The following is a 15809-nucleotide window of genomic DNA, read 5'->3' as shown; positions in this document are numbered from 1 at the left end:
ACGAAAAATGACCTTTCTCAATATTCATATTGTTGAATTATTGCTGAGCTTATAGGTTTAATTAATATGCTAAACTTAATGCATCCTTACACAAGCATGACCAATCAAACGATAACTCAATACAAATAAATAACAATTGGTGTGATTAGATTTCCAAAAACCCTCTGCAACAGCCCATCCACTTACCAGAGAAGAGCATTTTTTGAGTCGTGGACATTGAGATTTGGGTCACAGGGTTGGTGGCTTTGCATGTGTAATTTCCTGATTGTTCAAGGGTGACCATCACAGTCAAGGTATGGCCGGTCCCCAACGATATAGGCTCCTCCCCCAGTTTGTGCTGGAAGAACCACTCGTACTGGCTGATTGGGCGGGAGTCAGCAAAGCACTTCAGCGAGACAGTGGAGACTGTGCCAATCACCACGGAGATGGGGCCACTGATGTCAATACTCAGGGGGCCATCTGTATGGAGCGGGTTTAGAAAAGGGTCAAGGGTCAAGGGTCATGGGTCATGACACACAAGCCTGAACTGATTGTTTCTGAAATCAACAACAGCTTGGCTAAAGCAGACACAGACAGACAGACAGACAGACAGACAGACAGACAGACAGACAGACAGACAGACAGACAGACAGACAGACAGACAGGCAGACAGACAGACAGGCAGACAGACAGACAGACAGACAGACAGACAGACAGACAGACAGTCAGGCAGTCAGGCAGGTGGAGAGGTAGGCACTAGACTAGAGGTATTTTTATTTATAGATCCCTTTAACACGTACAGTTCACTAGGAGCTGGTAAGGGGGGCTGAAATGAGGTGGAGCTGGGTCTCTGACCACACACTGGTACTGTCCGTCATCTGACACCGTCACCGGGTCGAAGTGTAGAGAATCGCTGTTGAGAGGTATTTTTGGGTCGACTGATGTGTTCATAATAAGGTTTTTGTCCTTCATCCAGAAGATGTAGATGAAAGATGTAGATGGCCCACCAACATCACATGTAAGAGTTAGTTTGTCAAGGTTGATTGGTGTTGCGTTGGGTTTGATCGTCACGTACTGAATGGCCCCTGTAGAGGGATGAGATGAAGCGTTAGAAGCATAATAATGTGTCCTACAATAGAACAGCATGTTTTGATACAGCCTGTAAACAATAAGAACAACGATTGTACCCTAGATACCTTTGCATTATTATCATAGCATTGTATAGTCATGGAAAGCAACTGAATAATGTAGAAGTAATTCACTTGGAATGTGGCTTTCTGTAGCCTGACAGACTCACCGATGACCGTGAGCATCTTGGAGGCCGTGCTGTTCCTGTCTGTGACGTTGTTGAAGGCCTCACAGATGTAATTTCCCTGATCGTCAAAGGTCAGATTGCCAGTCTTATACTCTGGACCAGAGGCCACATGGGAACCATTGAAGTACCAGCTGAAGACGCTGGGCGGCCGGGAGGAGGCAGAGCAGGTCAGGGTCACACGCTGGCCGGTCTCTCCTACAGCCGGCCCGTCTATCACAGGCTGTTCAGGTCCAACTGACAGATGAAAGAATGATAAATGGTAAATGGACTACACTTATGTAGCGCTTTTACACCTTAGCGGCCCTCAAAGCGCTTTACAATGGCCTCTCAATCACCCATTCACACACACATTCACACACCAATGGCGGTAGCTGCCATGCAAGGTGCTAACCTGCTCATTGGGAGCAATTTGGGGTTAGGTGTCTTGCTCAAGGACACTTCGACATGTGGACAGTTGGAGCTGGGATTTGAACCACGATCTTCTATGATTACCCTGTGTGATTAATATCTATCTCAAACAACATCATGAAGTATTTACTATGACTGGAACACCAGTTATGATCCATGTCCTCCTGGTTTACTTACAGTTCACAATGAGTTTGTATTCAGGGCTCATTTTGTTGTTTGCAACATTGGTGGCTTGACATGTGTAGTTGCCCTGGTCTGAATGATGAACAGAGTTGAAGCTCAGGGTCGTGTTGCCGGGGGAGAAGACGGTCCGGTCGTTAGGATGCAGATCCCAACCGTCCTTCATCCAGAGGATGGAGGTGGGCTTTCCAACTACAGCACAGGTCATCGTGAAGGGCTCGTTCAGAACGGCTGGTCTCCCATCAACACTTATGGATGCCGAGGTCAATGGAGCTGTGAAACAAAGCGATGTGTGTTCATATATTACTGTGGTCACTTTAGGCTGTAAAAAGTGGTTTTGTCATCAGAAGTTAAAGGTCAAATCATTGATGTAGTTAAATGAGAGATATGGGGGATATGGAGGTGGGAGGGATAGCCTATATGATGGAGAATAGGGAAACAATGTCAGGATTTATATGCCAAGGCCCAGACTCACCGATGACCGTGAGCATCTTGGAGGCCGTGCTGTTCCTGTCTGTGATGTTGTTGAAGGCCTCACAGGTGTAATATCCATGATCATCTAAGGTCAGAGGGCCAGTCTCATACTCTGGGCCAGAGGCCACGTGGGAACCATTAAAGTACCAGCTGAAGACGCTGGGTGGCTCAGAGGAGGCAGAGCAGGTCAGGGTCACATTATGGTCAGTAATGGCTACCTCTGGTCCCACGATCACTGGTTCATCTGGTCCATCTGTCAGAGAGAAATCAGTTTGAGTATTTTGCTAACAATCAGCGAAACATGACTTAGATTTTTGTCATTACCTAAACAATTTGTTTATGTAGGATGTCAGGGATTCTAGGAATTGTTTTGAGGGAAATCTTAATCATTTGAATCTTGAATATGTTCTGGACAAAAAAAGGTCCTTATTGCCTTTATATGATAACAAAAAAGATGATTAATTATTGTACTTTTTTTTTTAAAGCACATTGATAAAGCCAACTGATAGCACCTTAATATAATGTTGAACCATAATAGCAGTGCTAGGCCTACTATAAAGTTATATATGATACTAATTCACAGAGGGAATTAGTTTATTTTCTGTAGTGTCAGCGTAGACCGCTGCTGTACACGCTGTCCCCACAACATGCAGTACTCACAGTTCACCAAAAGGGGGTATACGGCGCTGGTTTTGTTGCTCACTGCGTTGAAGGCCTGACAGGTGTAGTCTCCCGCGTCTGAGCGCTGGATTGGATTGATGGTCACTGTTCTGTTGTTCATGGAGAAGACTGTCCTGTCGTCAGCGTCCAGGGCCCTGTGGTCCTTCCACCAGTGGATGTTGTCTGCTGGTCTGGTCGCATCGCAGCTCAGAGTGAACGACTGACCCTCGATGGCCGCTTTCAGCGGGGATCGGATGTGCACTTGTGTTATTGGCGCTGGAAACAGAACAAGAAATGAAAGATGACTATTTGCAAGTCTATCGAGGTTTCAAACCAATGTTAATGGGTGCAATCTCAGGATGTCTCTTGACATAGTTATTTGACTTCCCCATATGCTAAAATCTAGATACAGGCCTACAGTATTCTACTGTAGCTAGGCTACTGGAGATCATCTAGATAGTTGGCATATGATGAATGTGACTGAATTAACACGAGAAACAAATAGGCAAAATAAAAGTGGTATAGAAGGCAGTGTTGGAAGTCTAAATTCCATTGCCAACCCAATAACACTCACGGACAACAGTGAGCATCTTGGAGGCCGTGCTGTTCCTGTCTGTGACGTTGTTGAAGGCCTCACAGGTGTAATATCCATGATCGTCTAAGGTCAGAGGGCCAGTCTCATACTCTGGGCCAGAGGCCACGTGGGAACCATTAAAGTACCAGCTGAAGACGCTGGGTGGCCGGGAGGAGGCTGAGCAGGTCAGGGTCACACGCTGGCCTGTCATGGCTACCCCTGGTCCCACGATCACTGGTTTCTCTGGTCCATCTACAACACAGGAGAATTACAGATTGTCACCAGTAACAAATCGTCACAATCAATAAGTGATGATTCACATCAAGGTAAAGCAACAATTCATCAAATCAACACACTTACACACTGTACTGTGAAGGGTAACCTTTTTTTGATTAAAACCTTTTTAACAACTGTATTGATTCGAGTCAATTTAGGAAATTCAAAAGGTCTTCCAGTGCTGTCTATTTAGCTACTCACAGTTGACCAGCAGTGTGTAGTTGTCACTGGTCTTGTTGGTCAGGGGGTTGCTAGCAACACACTGGTATTCTCCATTGTCAGAGGGCAGGACAGGGTTGAAAGTGAACGTTTTGTTGTCCATGGAGAGGAATGTTCGTTGGTCAGGGTGCAGATACCTGCCGTCCTTCAGCCAGTAGATGGACTCAACGCTGCCTGTAGCCTCACAGCTCAACCTGAACGTGTGATTCTCTATTGGCTGGGCTCCCACTTTCACTGTGGCCATAGTTACTGGATCTGCAGAGACAAACTGAGCCATTTAGATTACAACTTTGATTATGAAACTGTTTCTAAAATGAACAGTTGAGGTCTTCTATGTTACCGATGACCGTGAGCATCTTGGAGGCCGTGCTCTTCCTGTCTGTGACGTTGTTGAAGGCCTCACAGGTGTAATATCCATGATCATCTAAGGTCAGAGGGCCAGTCTCATACTCTGGGCCAGAGGCCACGTGGGAACCATTAAAGTACCAGCTGAAGACGCTGGGTGGCTCAGAGGAGGCAGAGCAGGTCAGGGTCACAGAGGAGCCGTTCAGGGCGATGGCCTCGCCTCTGATCACCGGCTTATCTGGTCCATCTGGGAAACAAAAGACACTTCTTAACGCTTTAGAATTCCAGTATTTTTTTTGTGACTCAGAAAAACACCAGTCACTTTACTTACAGTTCACCAGGACTCTGTATGGAGCACTGGTCATGTTGCTCACTGCATTGAAGGCCTCGCATGTATAATGGCCATTGTCTGAGTGCTGGACGGGGTTAAAGGTCACTGTTTTGTTGCCTGCAGAGAAGACTGTGCTGTGGTCAGCTGAGATCGTCTTGTCATTCTTCCTCCAGTAGATGTGGTCCACAGGACCGCTGACGTCGCAGCTCAGAGTGAACGAGTCGTTTAGTATGGGTGCTTTACCAGAGAGGCTCACCGATACTGATGATATTGTATCTAAGAAATTAAAGTAGAAATATTGCTGTGTTTACATCACCTCCGTTTTAATGAATGAGTGTATACTGTTATATGTAAATACTGTAGGTGTTTAACAAGGAAACAGCAGGTTACATGCACTTATTTTCAAAGTTGCCTTACCCACAATCCTTATCATGGTGGTCACATGGGCGAACCTGAGTGTGACGCTGTTGTGGGCTAAGCATGTGTAGCTTCCTGTCTGGTTCTGCCTGGGGCTCCACAGGTGGAGCTGTGGGCCGTCCTGGTTCAGGGACCGCCTCTCCAGGCTCCACTGATAGGTGGCGCTCGGTTTTGACTGGGCAGAGCAGGACAGAGTGATATTGGTGCCCGTTTTGTAGGCAGCCATCTTGGGGTGGGCCATCATGACGAGGTCGCTTGGGCCATCTAAGCAGAGAAAGCGTTGTCATCATCATGGTGGCCAAAGTTTGTAGTAAACATGAACCTTTGCCATCTTCCATACTGTCCCTTAGTACTATGGAAACAGGTTGAGGACGAAAGGCCAGTATGATCTTATGAGGGCCCATGCTTGTTATACATACATACAAGATTGTCCTTTTGGTCATGGGATTTACAGTACATAAAGGACATCTCTTTCCACATACTGCACTTGCAAGAGACACCTTGTCTGAGACCTGGAAGCATAAACTGAACATACTGATATCATATCACATCACCCCAAAACAAAGAAACAAACCAAGAGCATACATTATAAACTTACAGCTAATGCTGAGGTGTATAGACTGGCTGACGTCACTGCTGATGTCGTTGGACACATTGCATCTGAACGGCCCCTGATCGTAGCGCGTCACCTGGGGGATTCTGAGAATGGCGTCCAAATTGTCTAGTTGAACCAGGTTGGCTGTGACCTCAGAGCTACCATTCAGCCAGTGGTAGGAGAGGGCGGAGCCAGCGCTGACGGAGCAGTTGAACACGGCGGTGTCGTTCAGCTCCACCAGGCTCGTGGAGTTGACCTGCAGGGTAGCGCCTTCTACAATCTCTGTGGATGAGAGAGAGGAGGTCAGAGGTCAAGGTGGTTGTGTCAGAGCTGACAGGTCTTAGGAATGTCTTCACTTTTGATGAATGGCCTTCAAATGTCTTCATCAAACTGACTGGATAGTTCTGCGCTGTTATCTTAAGAGGGGCACTTTTTTCCAATCAATCCACTTTGCATATGATGTAAATGTATCATTATTAGGTGGGTAACTATAGATACTAGCTGTTCCTGTAACCTCAAAATAGTTATCCATGAATTAAAATGATTCTAGGGTGATCTTTTCAACGACTGACAGCCTCATCAATCCCGCCACAAGAACACCTGAGAACCTGTTTTCACAAGAACACCTGAGAACCTGTTTTCACAAGAACACCTGAGATCCTGTTTTCAAGAACACCTGAGAACCTGTTTTCACAAGAACACCTGAGAACCTGTTTTCACAAGAACACCTGAGATCCTGTTTTCAAGAACACCTGAGAACCTGTTTTCACAAGAACACCTGAGAACCTGTTTTCACAAGAACACCTGAGAACCTGTTTTCCATCTCCAGACGTGAGGAATCTGCAGCTTCAGAGATAAGATAATTAACATTAGGATGAGTATCACTCAGGAAAGACCAAGTGTGTTACTCGTTGAACATCTTCACCCATGTAGTAGTCATTACATTACATTAGTCATTTAGCAGACATTTTTATCCAAAGCGACTAACAATAATGTAATTTAATGTAGGAAGTCAGTGCACTACTACTCACCAGAACTCACAAGTACATCTCCTTTCTAAACAAGTGACTAAGAGCAAGATCTACTGTAGTGCTAAAGCCAAAGTGCAAGAGTAGAAAAATATACAGATGAGCTTGTTTGCACAGGCTGATATACAGTAGAGACCTTGAGATATACAGTAGAGACCTGAGATATACCGTAGAGACCTCAGATATACACTATCGCTACTACGCTGAGAAAAGAATCACAACTTAAGTCGTCTACATGCCCAACACTTTTTTCAAAACTATCTTTGACTCTGTGTCTGAGGACATTCTAGCCACTGGAAGGACTGAGGACATTCTAGCCATTGGAAGGACTGAGGATATTTTATATGATATATTTTCCCATGAGCACTTAACCCTTCCTTGGTGAGACCCCTTCTGAAGAACAGTAACTCAGTCCTCAGCAGTTTTAGACCAGTCTCCAACCTTCCCCTTTTAAGTACAATTCTGGAAAAAAAAAAAGTGTTCAAACAGTTAAATGATTTGCTAGCTGCACATTACCTTTGACATTTTCCACTCTGGCTTTCACACCCATCAGAAGAATACAGATGGTGTTAGTCAAGGCTTTAAAGGTGCTCAGTTCGATTTCTCTTTTCTTTCTAAACTCCATCAATGTGGGTCTCCCCTCTGAAAACAGTGACACACCCGCGCCACCCAACCCCCCAAATTTGTCCATTTTGCAAGGCAGCGTTAGCTAGCCCATAACGTTACACAGCTAAGTTAGCTCGGTGGCACCTGCTGCTAGTCAATGTTATGACATTTTCCCACAATACATTCATGCCTAGGGAGGCTCTCTCTGCACTATCCACAAATCTAGTATACATCTCTCCCATTATTTATTTCGATTTTCTGACCTTTAAAATCACATTTCATTCATAAAAACCATAGACATTTAAAAAATAAAAAACATGTTTTTCCTTCTTTTTTTTCTTCTGACCATCCCTCCGCACCTCCTTTGAATTTCTTTGGGGCCCCCCAGGGGAGGCGCGCCTCACAGTTTGGGAATGCCTGATGAAGATCATGTAGATCATGAGATTGAAAGACTTGAGGATCGGGTCGGGCCCTCTGGTCCAGTCCTTAACTGGTTCAGGACCTGACTGGCTGGGAATATTTTGTCACCCTTGGCGACCAAAGTTCAAAAAATGTTTTATATGACCTGTGGGGTTCCTCAGGGATCCATTCTAGGGTCCTTACTCTTCCATTCTAGGGTCCTTACTCTTCCATTCTAGGGTCCTTACTCTTCCATTCTAGGGTCCTTACTCTTCAGCCTTCAGATGTTACTTCTTGATAGTGTCATTAAGGAGGCACAATATTAGCTACCACACAGTAGCTATGCAGATGATACTCAACTCTGCAGCTCGATCCATTGCCTTGTAAATCGTGTTACTGATATAAATGTATGGATGTCACAAAATTCCTCCAGCTCAACCAAGACAAAACAGAAGTACTGATCATGGGTGAAAAAGCTGAAAGAGAAATTTAAAGCACTGGAACTTAACCCCACACGCCAGACTAGAAACCTATTTTAGGTGTCAAAACGGGCCAGAAAGATCATGGCCGACTCCCATCCCGGTCACGGTCTCTGTGAGCCACTCACTGCTGGCAGGAGACCGCGGTCCATCGGGACCGAGTCCACACACCACAAAAACAGCTTCTGTCCCTCGGCCATGAGACTCATTAACAAGGCTTGTGTCCCCCCACGATGCCCCCTTGCACCACTTGCACACAAACTTTAATTGTTCCGCATACCTCAATGGCACACACACACACACACACACACATTGCACACACTGTATCGCTCATCTACCACACTACACTCTGCACGCACAATGTACATACACTCACCACACTCCATATACAGTAGTACGTAAAATTGCATTTGTGCCTCCCTCTCCTCCATAGTGTCTCTCCCTCTGTTTCCTCAAGGCAACCCTGTGTCCAGTAGAGGTCCCCCTGACATCCCCCTGACCTCTATAGAGGTCCAGCGCGTCTACCAATCCTGTCTCTCTCTCTCATCCCCAGTGTCTCTCCCTCTTGTACCACCCAGGTCCTGGAGAGCCCGTTCCTGGTTTAGGTCCTCTTGAGGTCCCCATGGTTCCTGGAGAGGCCCCCATTATTTTCCTCACGTTCAGTTCCATCCCACCGTGTCACCAGCTGTCTCCAATCAAGTCATCATCCTTTCCTCCAACCAGGTAATCATCCTCTCCTCCAATCAGGTCATCATCCCTACCTCACCCTTTGTTATCTGCACTTTTCTCTGACTTCTGTTTGTAAATGGACTGGTAAATGGACTGTGCTTATATAGCGCTTTTATCCTCTCATTCACACACCAATGGCGGCAGCTGCCATGCAAGGTGCTAGCCTGCTCATTGGGAGCAATTTGGGGTTCAGTGTCTCGCCCAAGGACACTTCGACATGTGGACAGGAGGAGGCGGGATTCGAACCGCCGACCGTACAATCATTGGACGATCCGCTCTACCACTGAGCCACAACCGCCCACTATTATTCTTAGTTTACTCAATATTTTCCAGGAGCTTGCTGCTAAATGTTTACTATGTTTTATTATGTATATCCTATAATGGGTTACTGGCATATAAATAGCATGTATGTAACTATTTACTGTATTTACTCTATTTTTGAAAGTTACATTTATTATAATGTAGTGTTTATTCTATACACCCTAGTGCTTTGTAAAATGTTACAATTAAACATTTTCTAGGAGCTTGCTTGATCGTCTCGTTGAGAGAGGTCAGGGAAGAGTTTTTACAGTTCTTTCAAATGGGTGAAATGTTTTTCTTCCCTCTGGAAAGTTAGGGGTAGGATCAATACGCACATTCTCTCCGTGAAGCGCATTGTGTTGCCTTTGTGTGGGAAATGCGAAATATAAAGTCAAATTTGATTTGAACAGATATTATTTGTTTACATCATATGTATGGTGGGTTGATGGAAACATCAAAGTTCTGTCAGATTCCATCACAGAAGCTGGACAGAATCTTGCCGTAGTGTTGTGTAACTTTGGGTCAACTCCTCTCCCACGTCTGGCCTTTCAAAGTGTTGCACAAACATGAGATGGTTGACTTCACAATGATATCAGTAAACATTGACATGTAAATGCTAGCTTTTCATCTCAGGTAAATCATTTTCTGGTACATTTAGGCAGACAGATGGATAGACTTGCACACACACACACGTAAGCACACACGCAAACACACACACATGCACGCACGCACGCACGCACGCACACACGCACGCACCCACATAGACAGGCAGGCAGGCAGGCAGGCGAACAAGCAGATAGGTTCTGGTCAGCTGAGTTCTTACCTTGGACCTTTAGATCCACTGTTGCGCGGATGTTGCCTGTCTGGGTCTTCCCCTGCAGCACGTACAGTCCAGAGTCATTCACTTGGAGGGCGCGTATAGACAGCTCCGAAGACGTTTTATTGAATGTTATCCGATCTTTCCACATATATATTATGACACCATTTTCTCCTGGATACCACATCAAGATGGAGGTGCTTATATGGAGCCAGGTCCCTGCTTCTATCTCTGTCTCTGGTGATAGCCTCAGGGAAACACTGCTGTTCACAGCTAACGGGTTCTTCGACGCAACCAGCGTCTGGGCTCCGACATCTAGAGAAGATGAGGATTGAGATCAATCAAATAATTTGAAATTCTGTAGTTGAATGACAGGTTAATTTACAAAAGCATTCCTCTAAAACACTTCTGCAAACTTGCTCTCTACAAAAATTAGTTCTGAAGTTATTATATGTCAGACATATACTGTATATCTATATCAAAAAGAAGCTGTTTCATCCCCCGGGTTCTCCCCACATGTCAAATGAAGCTCTTATAATGTAGGATTTCCATAAAGGTCCTGTACTGTAACATTACCTGTGGTGATGGTCAGGAGCACCAGGAGGACACACAGCGGAGGACACCCCATCGCAAGGCTGCTGGTCACAAACGAACGGGGCTCTTTCCCCTGAAGCTGCGTGGCAGTCAGTAGGTCCCAGGTAGATGCTGTGGCCAGACTCGCCACAGTCCCCTTTTGATTGGCTAATATTGATTTAGTTTAAATTTGCACCTGTATCCATCCACCCTGCCGCACGCACAGTCACACCCACTTCCACGCCCCGGGGCTTTTATCCCTGCGGTTAGTCGGCTCAGGGGTGTGGTCATGGTGGTTATCCTTTACTGTAAACATGCTGGTCCATCTGGGCCCTCAGAGCGCTGGACTAAAGAATGGCGAGCCAAGCAAATAGGTGCCCTATTCAAGCCCAGGAGTCACTGATTAACATCTGACGCCTTCCAAGAGGAGCAGTTTCATACTTACTACGGTGAAAATATAGAATATTATATTCCACTCCATATGCTCTGTAGTTCATGCGATTTACATGAGAATTGTATTGATTTTTGATGGACTTCCCCTCTGGCAATATTCACAGCATTTACAGTAGTAAGGACAAAAACCACGTCTTTGCTCTTCACACACACACACGCACGCACACACACACACACACACACACACACACACACACACACACACACACACACACACATCATACAGTACAGACACACACACACACACACCGTACAAACACACACGCACACACACTGGCTGATGATTTTCCTGCTTCCTATACTGTACATCACTGTGGTCATTGTTTTTCATTCCATTCATCCTTTATTGACAGAGGATGTGACTTTGCACTTAATATGATAAGAAACAGCATCAGGGCACCAGGACAAGGACCAGGGCTGGTGGGTTTACAGACACACACTCTACAGTCTTGATTCACACGTGTGTGTGTGTGTGTGTGTGTGTGTGTGTGTGTGTCACTTCCTGTGTGGCAAATAAATAACCCTCGAGGTCATGCAATATGATTGGTATGATTGGTTATTGATGAAGGAAATACATTTTGAGAGAACGTTTTTCAATTGTTGCTGGACATTGTTGAGGATGTTTTTTTGGAAAGAACACAGTTACATGGGTCTTGCCAGAGCATGTTGACTAGGACCATCTCTAGAGACGCCTTTGAACACAGAAACTATTGCCCCACAGAAACTATTGTGCATCTTGGTCTTTATAGAACATGTTTCTCAATCTTATTCAAACAATGATATTTCAGATTTCAGAATGCTATCAGCGGCCTGGGAGTGACTTCATGGCCTGTTTCCCATCAGCCTCTCCTCTTGAGACATGATTCAGGAATTAAAACAATAATTAGTTAATAATTAATTAGTAGCACTAAATGTCAGCGGCTGAAATTGCAGTGTTACTAGGTACTTTTTACTCCTGTAAGATAATTATGTAGTAATGTATTTGAATAAATCACAGCACTTATGTTGAAGGTACAGTACATGGTCTTGTATTCTTTAGTTTTGTGTGGTACTAGTCTAACTACCTAGAAGTTACTTATTCTAGGTACAGACTTAATTACTGTATGTGGTAATCTCTCAATTACGGTATGTGATCATCTTTCTGGTAAAATTATGGTACTTGTAGCACCTGTGAAATCTTTAATATAATGCACCTTCTACATCAAGTACTGTGAATGAAGATAATACCACATACTGTAATTAGCATACAGGAATAATTTAAAAGGTATTTCAGTTTATTCAAACACATAATAAATGACAGATCATATTCCACCTGATTTTTCTTTATAATATTACACAACTTTTAAGGTTTCCAAAGGTAGATTACTACATTGCACTGTTCCTTCTTCACATTAGGGTAAATGTTTTCACAGTAGAGCAAAGCCTTCAACCCCAGCTTGGTCAGGGACAGAGAGAGAGAGCAGTCCTAGGAGGTCCAGGGACAGAGAGAGAGAGCAGTCCTAGGAGGTCCAGAGACAGAGAGAGAGCAGTCCTAGGAGGTCCAGGGACAGAGAGAGAGCAGTCCTAGGAGGTCCAGAGACAGAGAGAGAGCAGTCCTAGGAGGTCCAGGGACAGAGAGAGAGCAGTCCTAGGAGGTCCAGGGACAGAGAGAGAGCAGTCCTAGGAGGTCCAGAGACAGAGAGAGAGAGCAGTCCTAGGAGGTCCAGGGACAGAGAGAGAGCAGTCCTAGGAGGTCCAGGGACAGAGAGAGAGCAGTCCTAGGAGGTCCAGGGACAGAGAGAGAGAGCAGTCCTAGGAGGTCCAGGGACAGAGAGAGAGCAGTCCTAGGAGGTCCAGGGGCAGAGAGAGAGCAGTCCTAGGAGGTGCAGAGACAGAGAGAGAGCAGTCCTAGGAGGTCCAGGGACAGAGAGAGAGCAGTCCTAGGAGGTCCAGAGACAGAGAGAGAGAGCAGTGATACAGTAGGAGGTCCAGGGACAGAGAGAGAGCAGTCCTAGGAGGTCCAGAGACAGAGAGAGAGAGCAGTGATACAGTAGGAGGTCCAGGGACAGAGAGAGAGAGCAGTGATACAGTAGGAGGTCCAGGGACAGAGAGAGAGCAGTGATACAGTAGGAGGTCCAGGGACAGAGAGAGAGAGCAGTGATACAGTAGGAGGTCCAGAGACAGACAGCCTCTGATGTTGAGTTCTAGAACTCGCCATGGCAATGATTGAATGTGGTTCCATATTGTATTCCATACAGCACATGACCTTATGTCCCCATGATGTTTCCATCATTCATTCACTATTGAACTTTAACCACGAGTGCTGCGTGATGCAAAATGTGTTTTTCAGTACATGTCTTAGTCAGAACAGGGAACACCCTTTTTGACATTATGTATCTAGTAGATTTTTATCAGCTGGCCAGGAGAACTGATTAGTACTGTTAAGATACTGTAAGTACAAGCGATTACAAGAATTCCAATGTACCTGTACCGTACTTGTTACACATGGCTAATAAACATTCTATTCTATTCTATTCTATTCTATTCTATTCTATTCTATTCTATTCTATTCTATTCTATTCTATTCTATTCTGATAGTTTATCAGATAAATCATAGGACTGTTTTGAGAAACAGATGAAAGAGTCTGTAGGTGAGGTAAATTAGAACGCTAGAGAACCTTGCATTGGATTAATTGAAACTCAGAGAAAGGGTCCAGCCAATGAGAGCAGAGGGAGGAGCCACAAACGGACTCGCAGCAGACCGGACCCGGAGGAAGGCGGCTCTGAAAAGACAGGAGCATGGATGAGAGACAAGATGGAGGGATAGGGGTGTGTGAGCCAATGATTTGAAAGATGGATGGTTGGATTGATAAAGGGTGGATGGACGATGAATAGGTTGGTATTTGACTGGGAAAACAGACAGACAGACAGACAGACAGACAGACAGACAGACAGACAGACAGGCAGACAGACAGACAGACAGACAGACAGACAGACAGACAGACAGACAGACAGACAGACAGACAGACAAACAGACAGACAGACAGACAGACAGAGGTGGTATTAAACTCACTAGTGATGGTGATGAGTTTGGTGATGTTGCTGTGCATGTTGGTGCGGTTGTTGAAGGCCAGACAGGAGTAATATCCGCTCTGTTGCTCCGTGACGCTGTGCAGCTGCAGCTCTGGGCTGGTCCAGTTCACCCCGGTCCCTCTGACCGTCCACTGGAGCTGCGCAGGTGGGTCGGACTGGGCCGAGCAGAACAGGGTCAGATTCGACCCCATCAGGAAGGTGGAGATGTTCGCAAGTCCATTGACTGTTAAGGACATTCTGTCTGGTCCATCTGGGAAGTGAGAGACAAATGTAGTGGTCTCATGATGTCACAGGTCAACATGACTATACTGTATTCTTGTGTCATTGCCCCCTTAAACCACTCAAGAGGTTGAACAGTACAATAGTTGTTAAAACAATGTTGGTTCGTTTACTGCAGGAGCTGTGACAACAAAGATACCTTGTAGAGCTTCTAATCTCCTACTGCTACTTACAGGTTATGTTGAGATATAGAGACTGGCTGATGTCATCACTGACCGCATTGGTCACGTTGCACCGGAAGGGCCCCTGGTCATACCGGGTCACGTTGACTATGGTGAGGGTGGAGCGTCCGTCTCCCGGCTGAACCAGGCCGGCGGTGACCTCGGCGCTGCCGTTCAGCCAGCGGTACGAGGGGGAGGAGCCAGAGGACGAGCAGGACAGCCTGACAGAGCTGCTAAGCTCCACTAAGTCTGTAGCATCGGCTGCCAGTGTGACTCCAAGAACAGGTTCTGTGGTTGAGGGGAGGGGGGTTAAAAAAAAAAGTTCAAATCAAAAGTTGAGTTCATTGCCCCAACATGCTTTTTGTTCCCATCATAGAAAACTGCTAACGTGCCCATTTCTGTCTAAATGCCAGGAGGGAGAGGGTGTCCGACTATGCTGGGAAGTGTTGACACACACTCACCTCTCTCTCTCTCTCTCTCTCTCACTCTCACGCACACACAAAAACACACACAAAAACACACACACACACACACACACACACACACACAGGCACTGTATTTACTACACTAACACATGCAGGGAAAGCAGTCTTTTTTGGGCTGCTCATCCAAACCTGCCCAGAGTAGGAGCACTTGTTTTATGAGCCGGTGGAGGCCAGACGCTCACCCAGCACGGTGAGGGTAGCGCTGGCCTGCAGCTGGGGGTCGCTGCTCTGGACCGCGTACAGCCCAGAGTCGGCCAACGTGACGGAGCTGAGGGAGAGACCCCCGGTGCTCCCGTTAACGGAGGCCCTGCCCACATGTCCAGGGAGCCACACGGCCTGCTGGTCCCGCAGCCAGGTGAGGAGCAGGGCGCCCCCTACTGACCAGCTGCCGCTCTTCAGGGCGGTGGGAGGGGACACGGCCAGGGTCACGTTGGCCCCCACGCGGGCAGGGTTGGGGGAGGGCTGCACCCCCACGGCCTCGGAGAGCTGAGCCCCTGGAGAGAGGAGGGCACAGGGGGTCAGACCTCTACTGGAGGTGACCATGCTGACCTATCTGACCCTGTACACAGATCCCAGGGTCTAGAAACATAAAAATGATTAGGAGTTTGACAAAGCATGTGCAATACCCACAATCTCATAAACACATGCCATATTT

General features: G+C 46.2%; 1 protein-coding gene across 1 annotated transcript; it reads right to left on the bottom strand.

The window, feature by feature from the left end:
• Positions 1-4393: 4393 nt before the first annotated feature.
• On the bottom strand, positions 4394-15697 carry ceacam1 (CEA cell adhesion molecule 1; the record flags this gene model as incomplete). Its single annotated transcript, XM_084444492.1, has 7 exons — positions 4394-4677; positions 4762-4998; positions 5179-5442; positions 5777-6055; positions 14210-14479; positions 14682-14957; positions 15337-15697. The coding sequence occupies 7 exons, from the start codon at positions 15695-15697 to the stop codon at positions 4394-4396; spliced, it is 1971 nt and encodes a 656-aa protein (XP_084300618.1).
• Positions 15698-15809: the final 112 nt, after the last annotated feature.

This window comes from Borostomias antarcticus (genome assembly GCF_949987555.1).
Source record: "Borostomias antarcticus genome assembly, chromosome: 10".
Lineage (NCBI taxonomy): Eukaryota > Metazoa > Chordata > Actinopteri > Stomiiformes > Stomiidae > Borostomias > Borostomias antarcticus.
The sequence above is the reverse complement of the archived record's forward strand: the minus strand, read 5'-3'. Positions and strand labels throughout refer to the sequence as shown.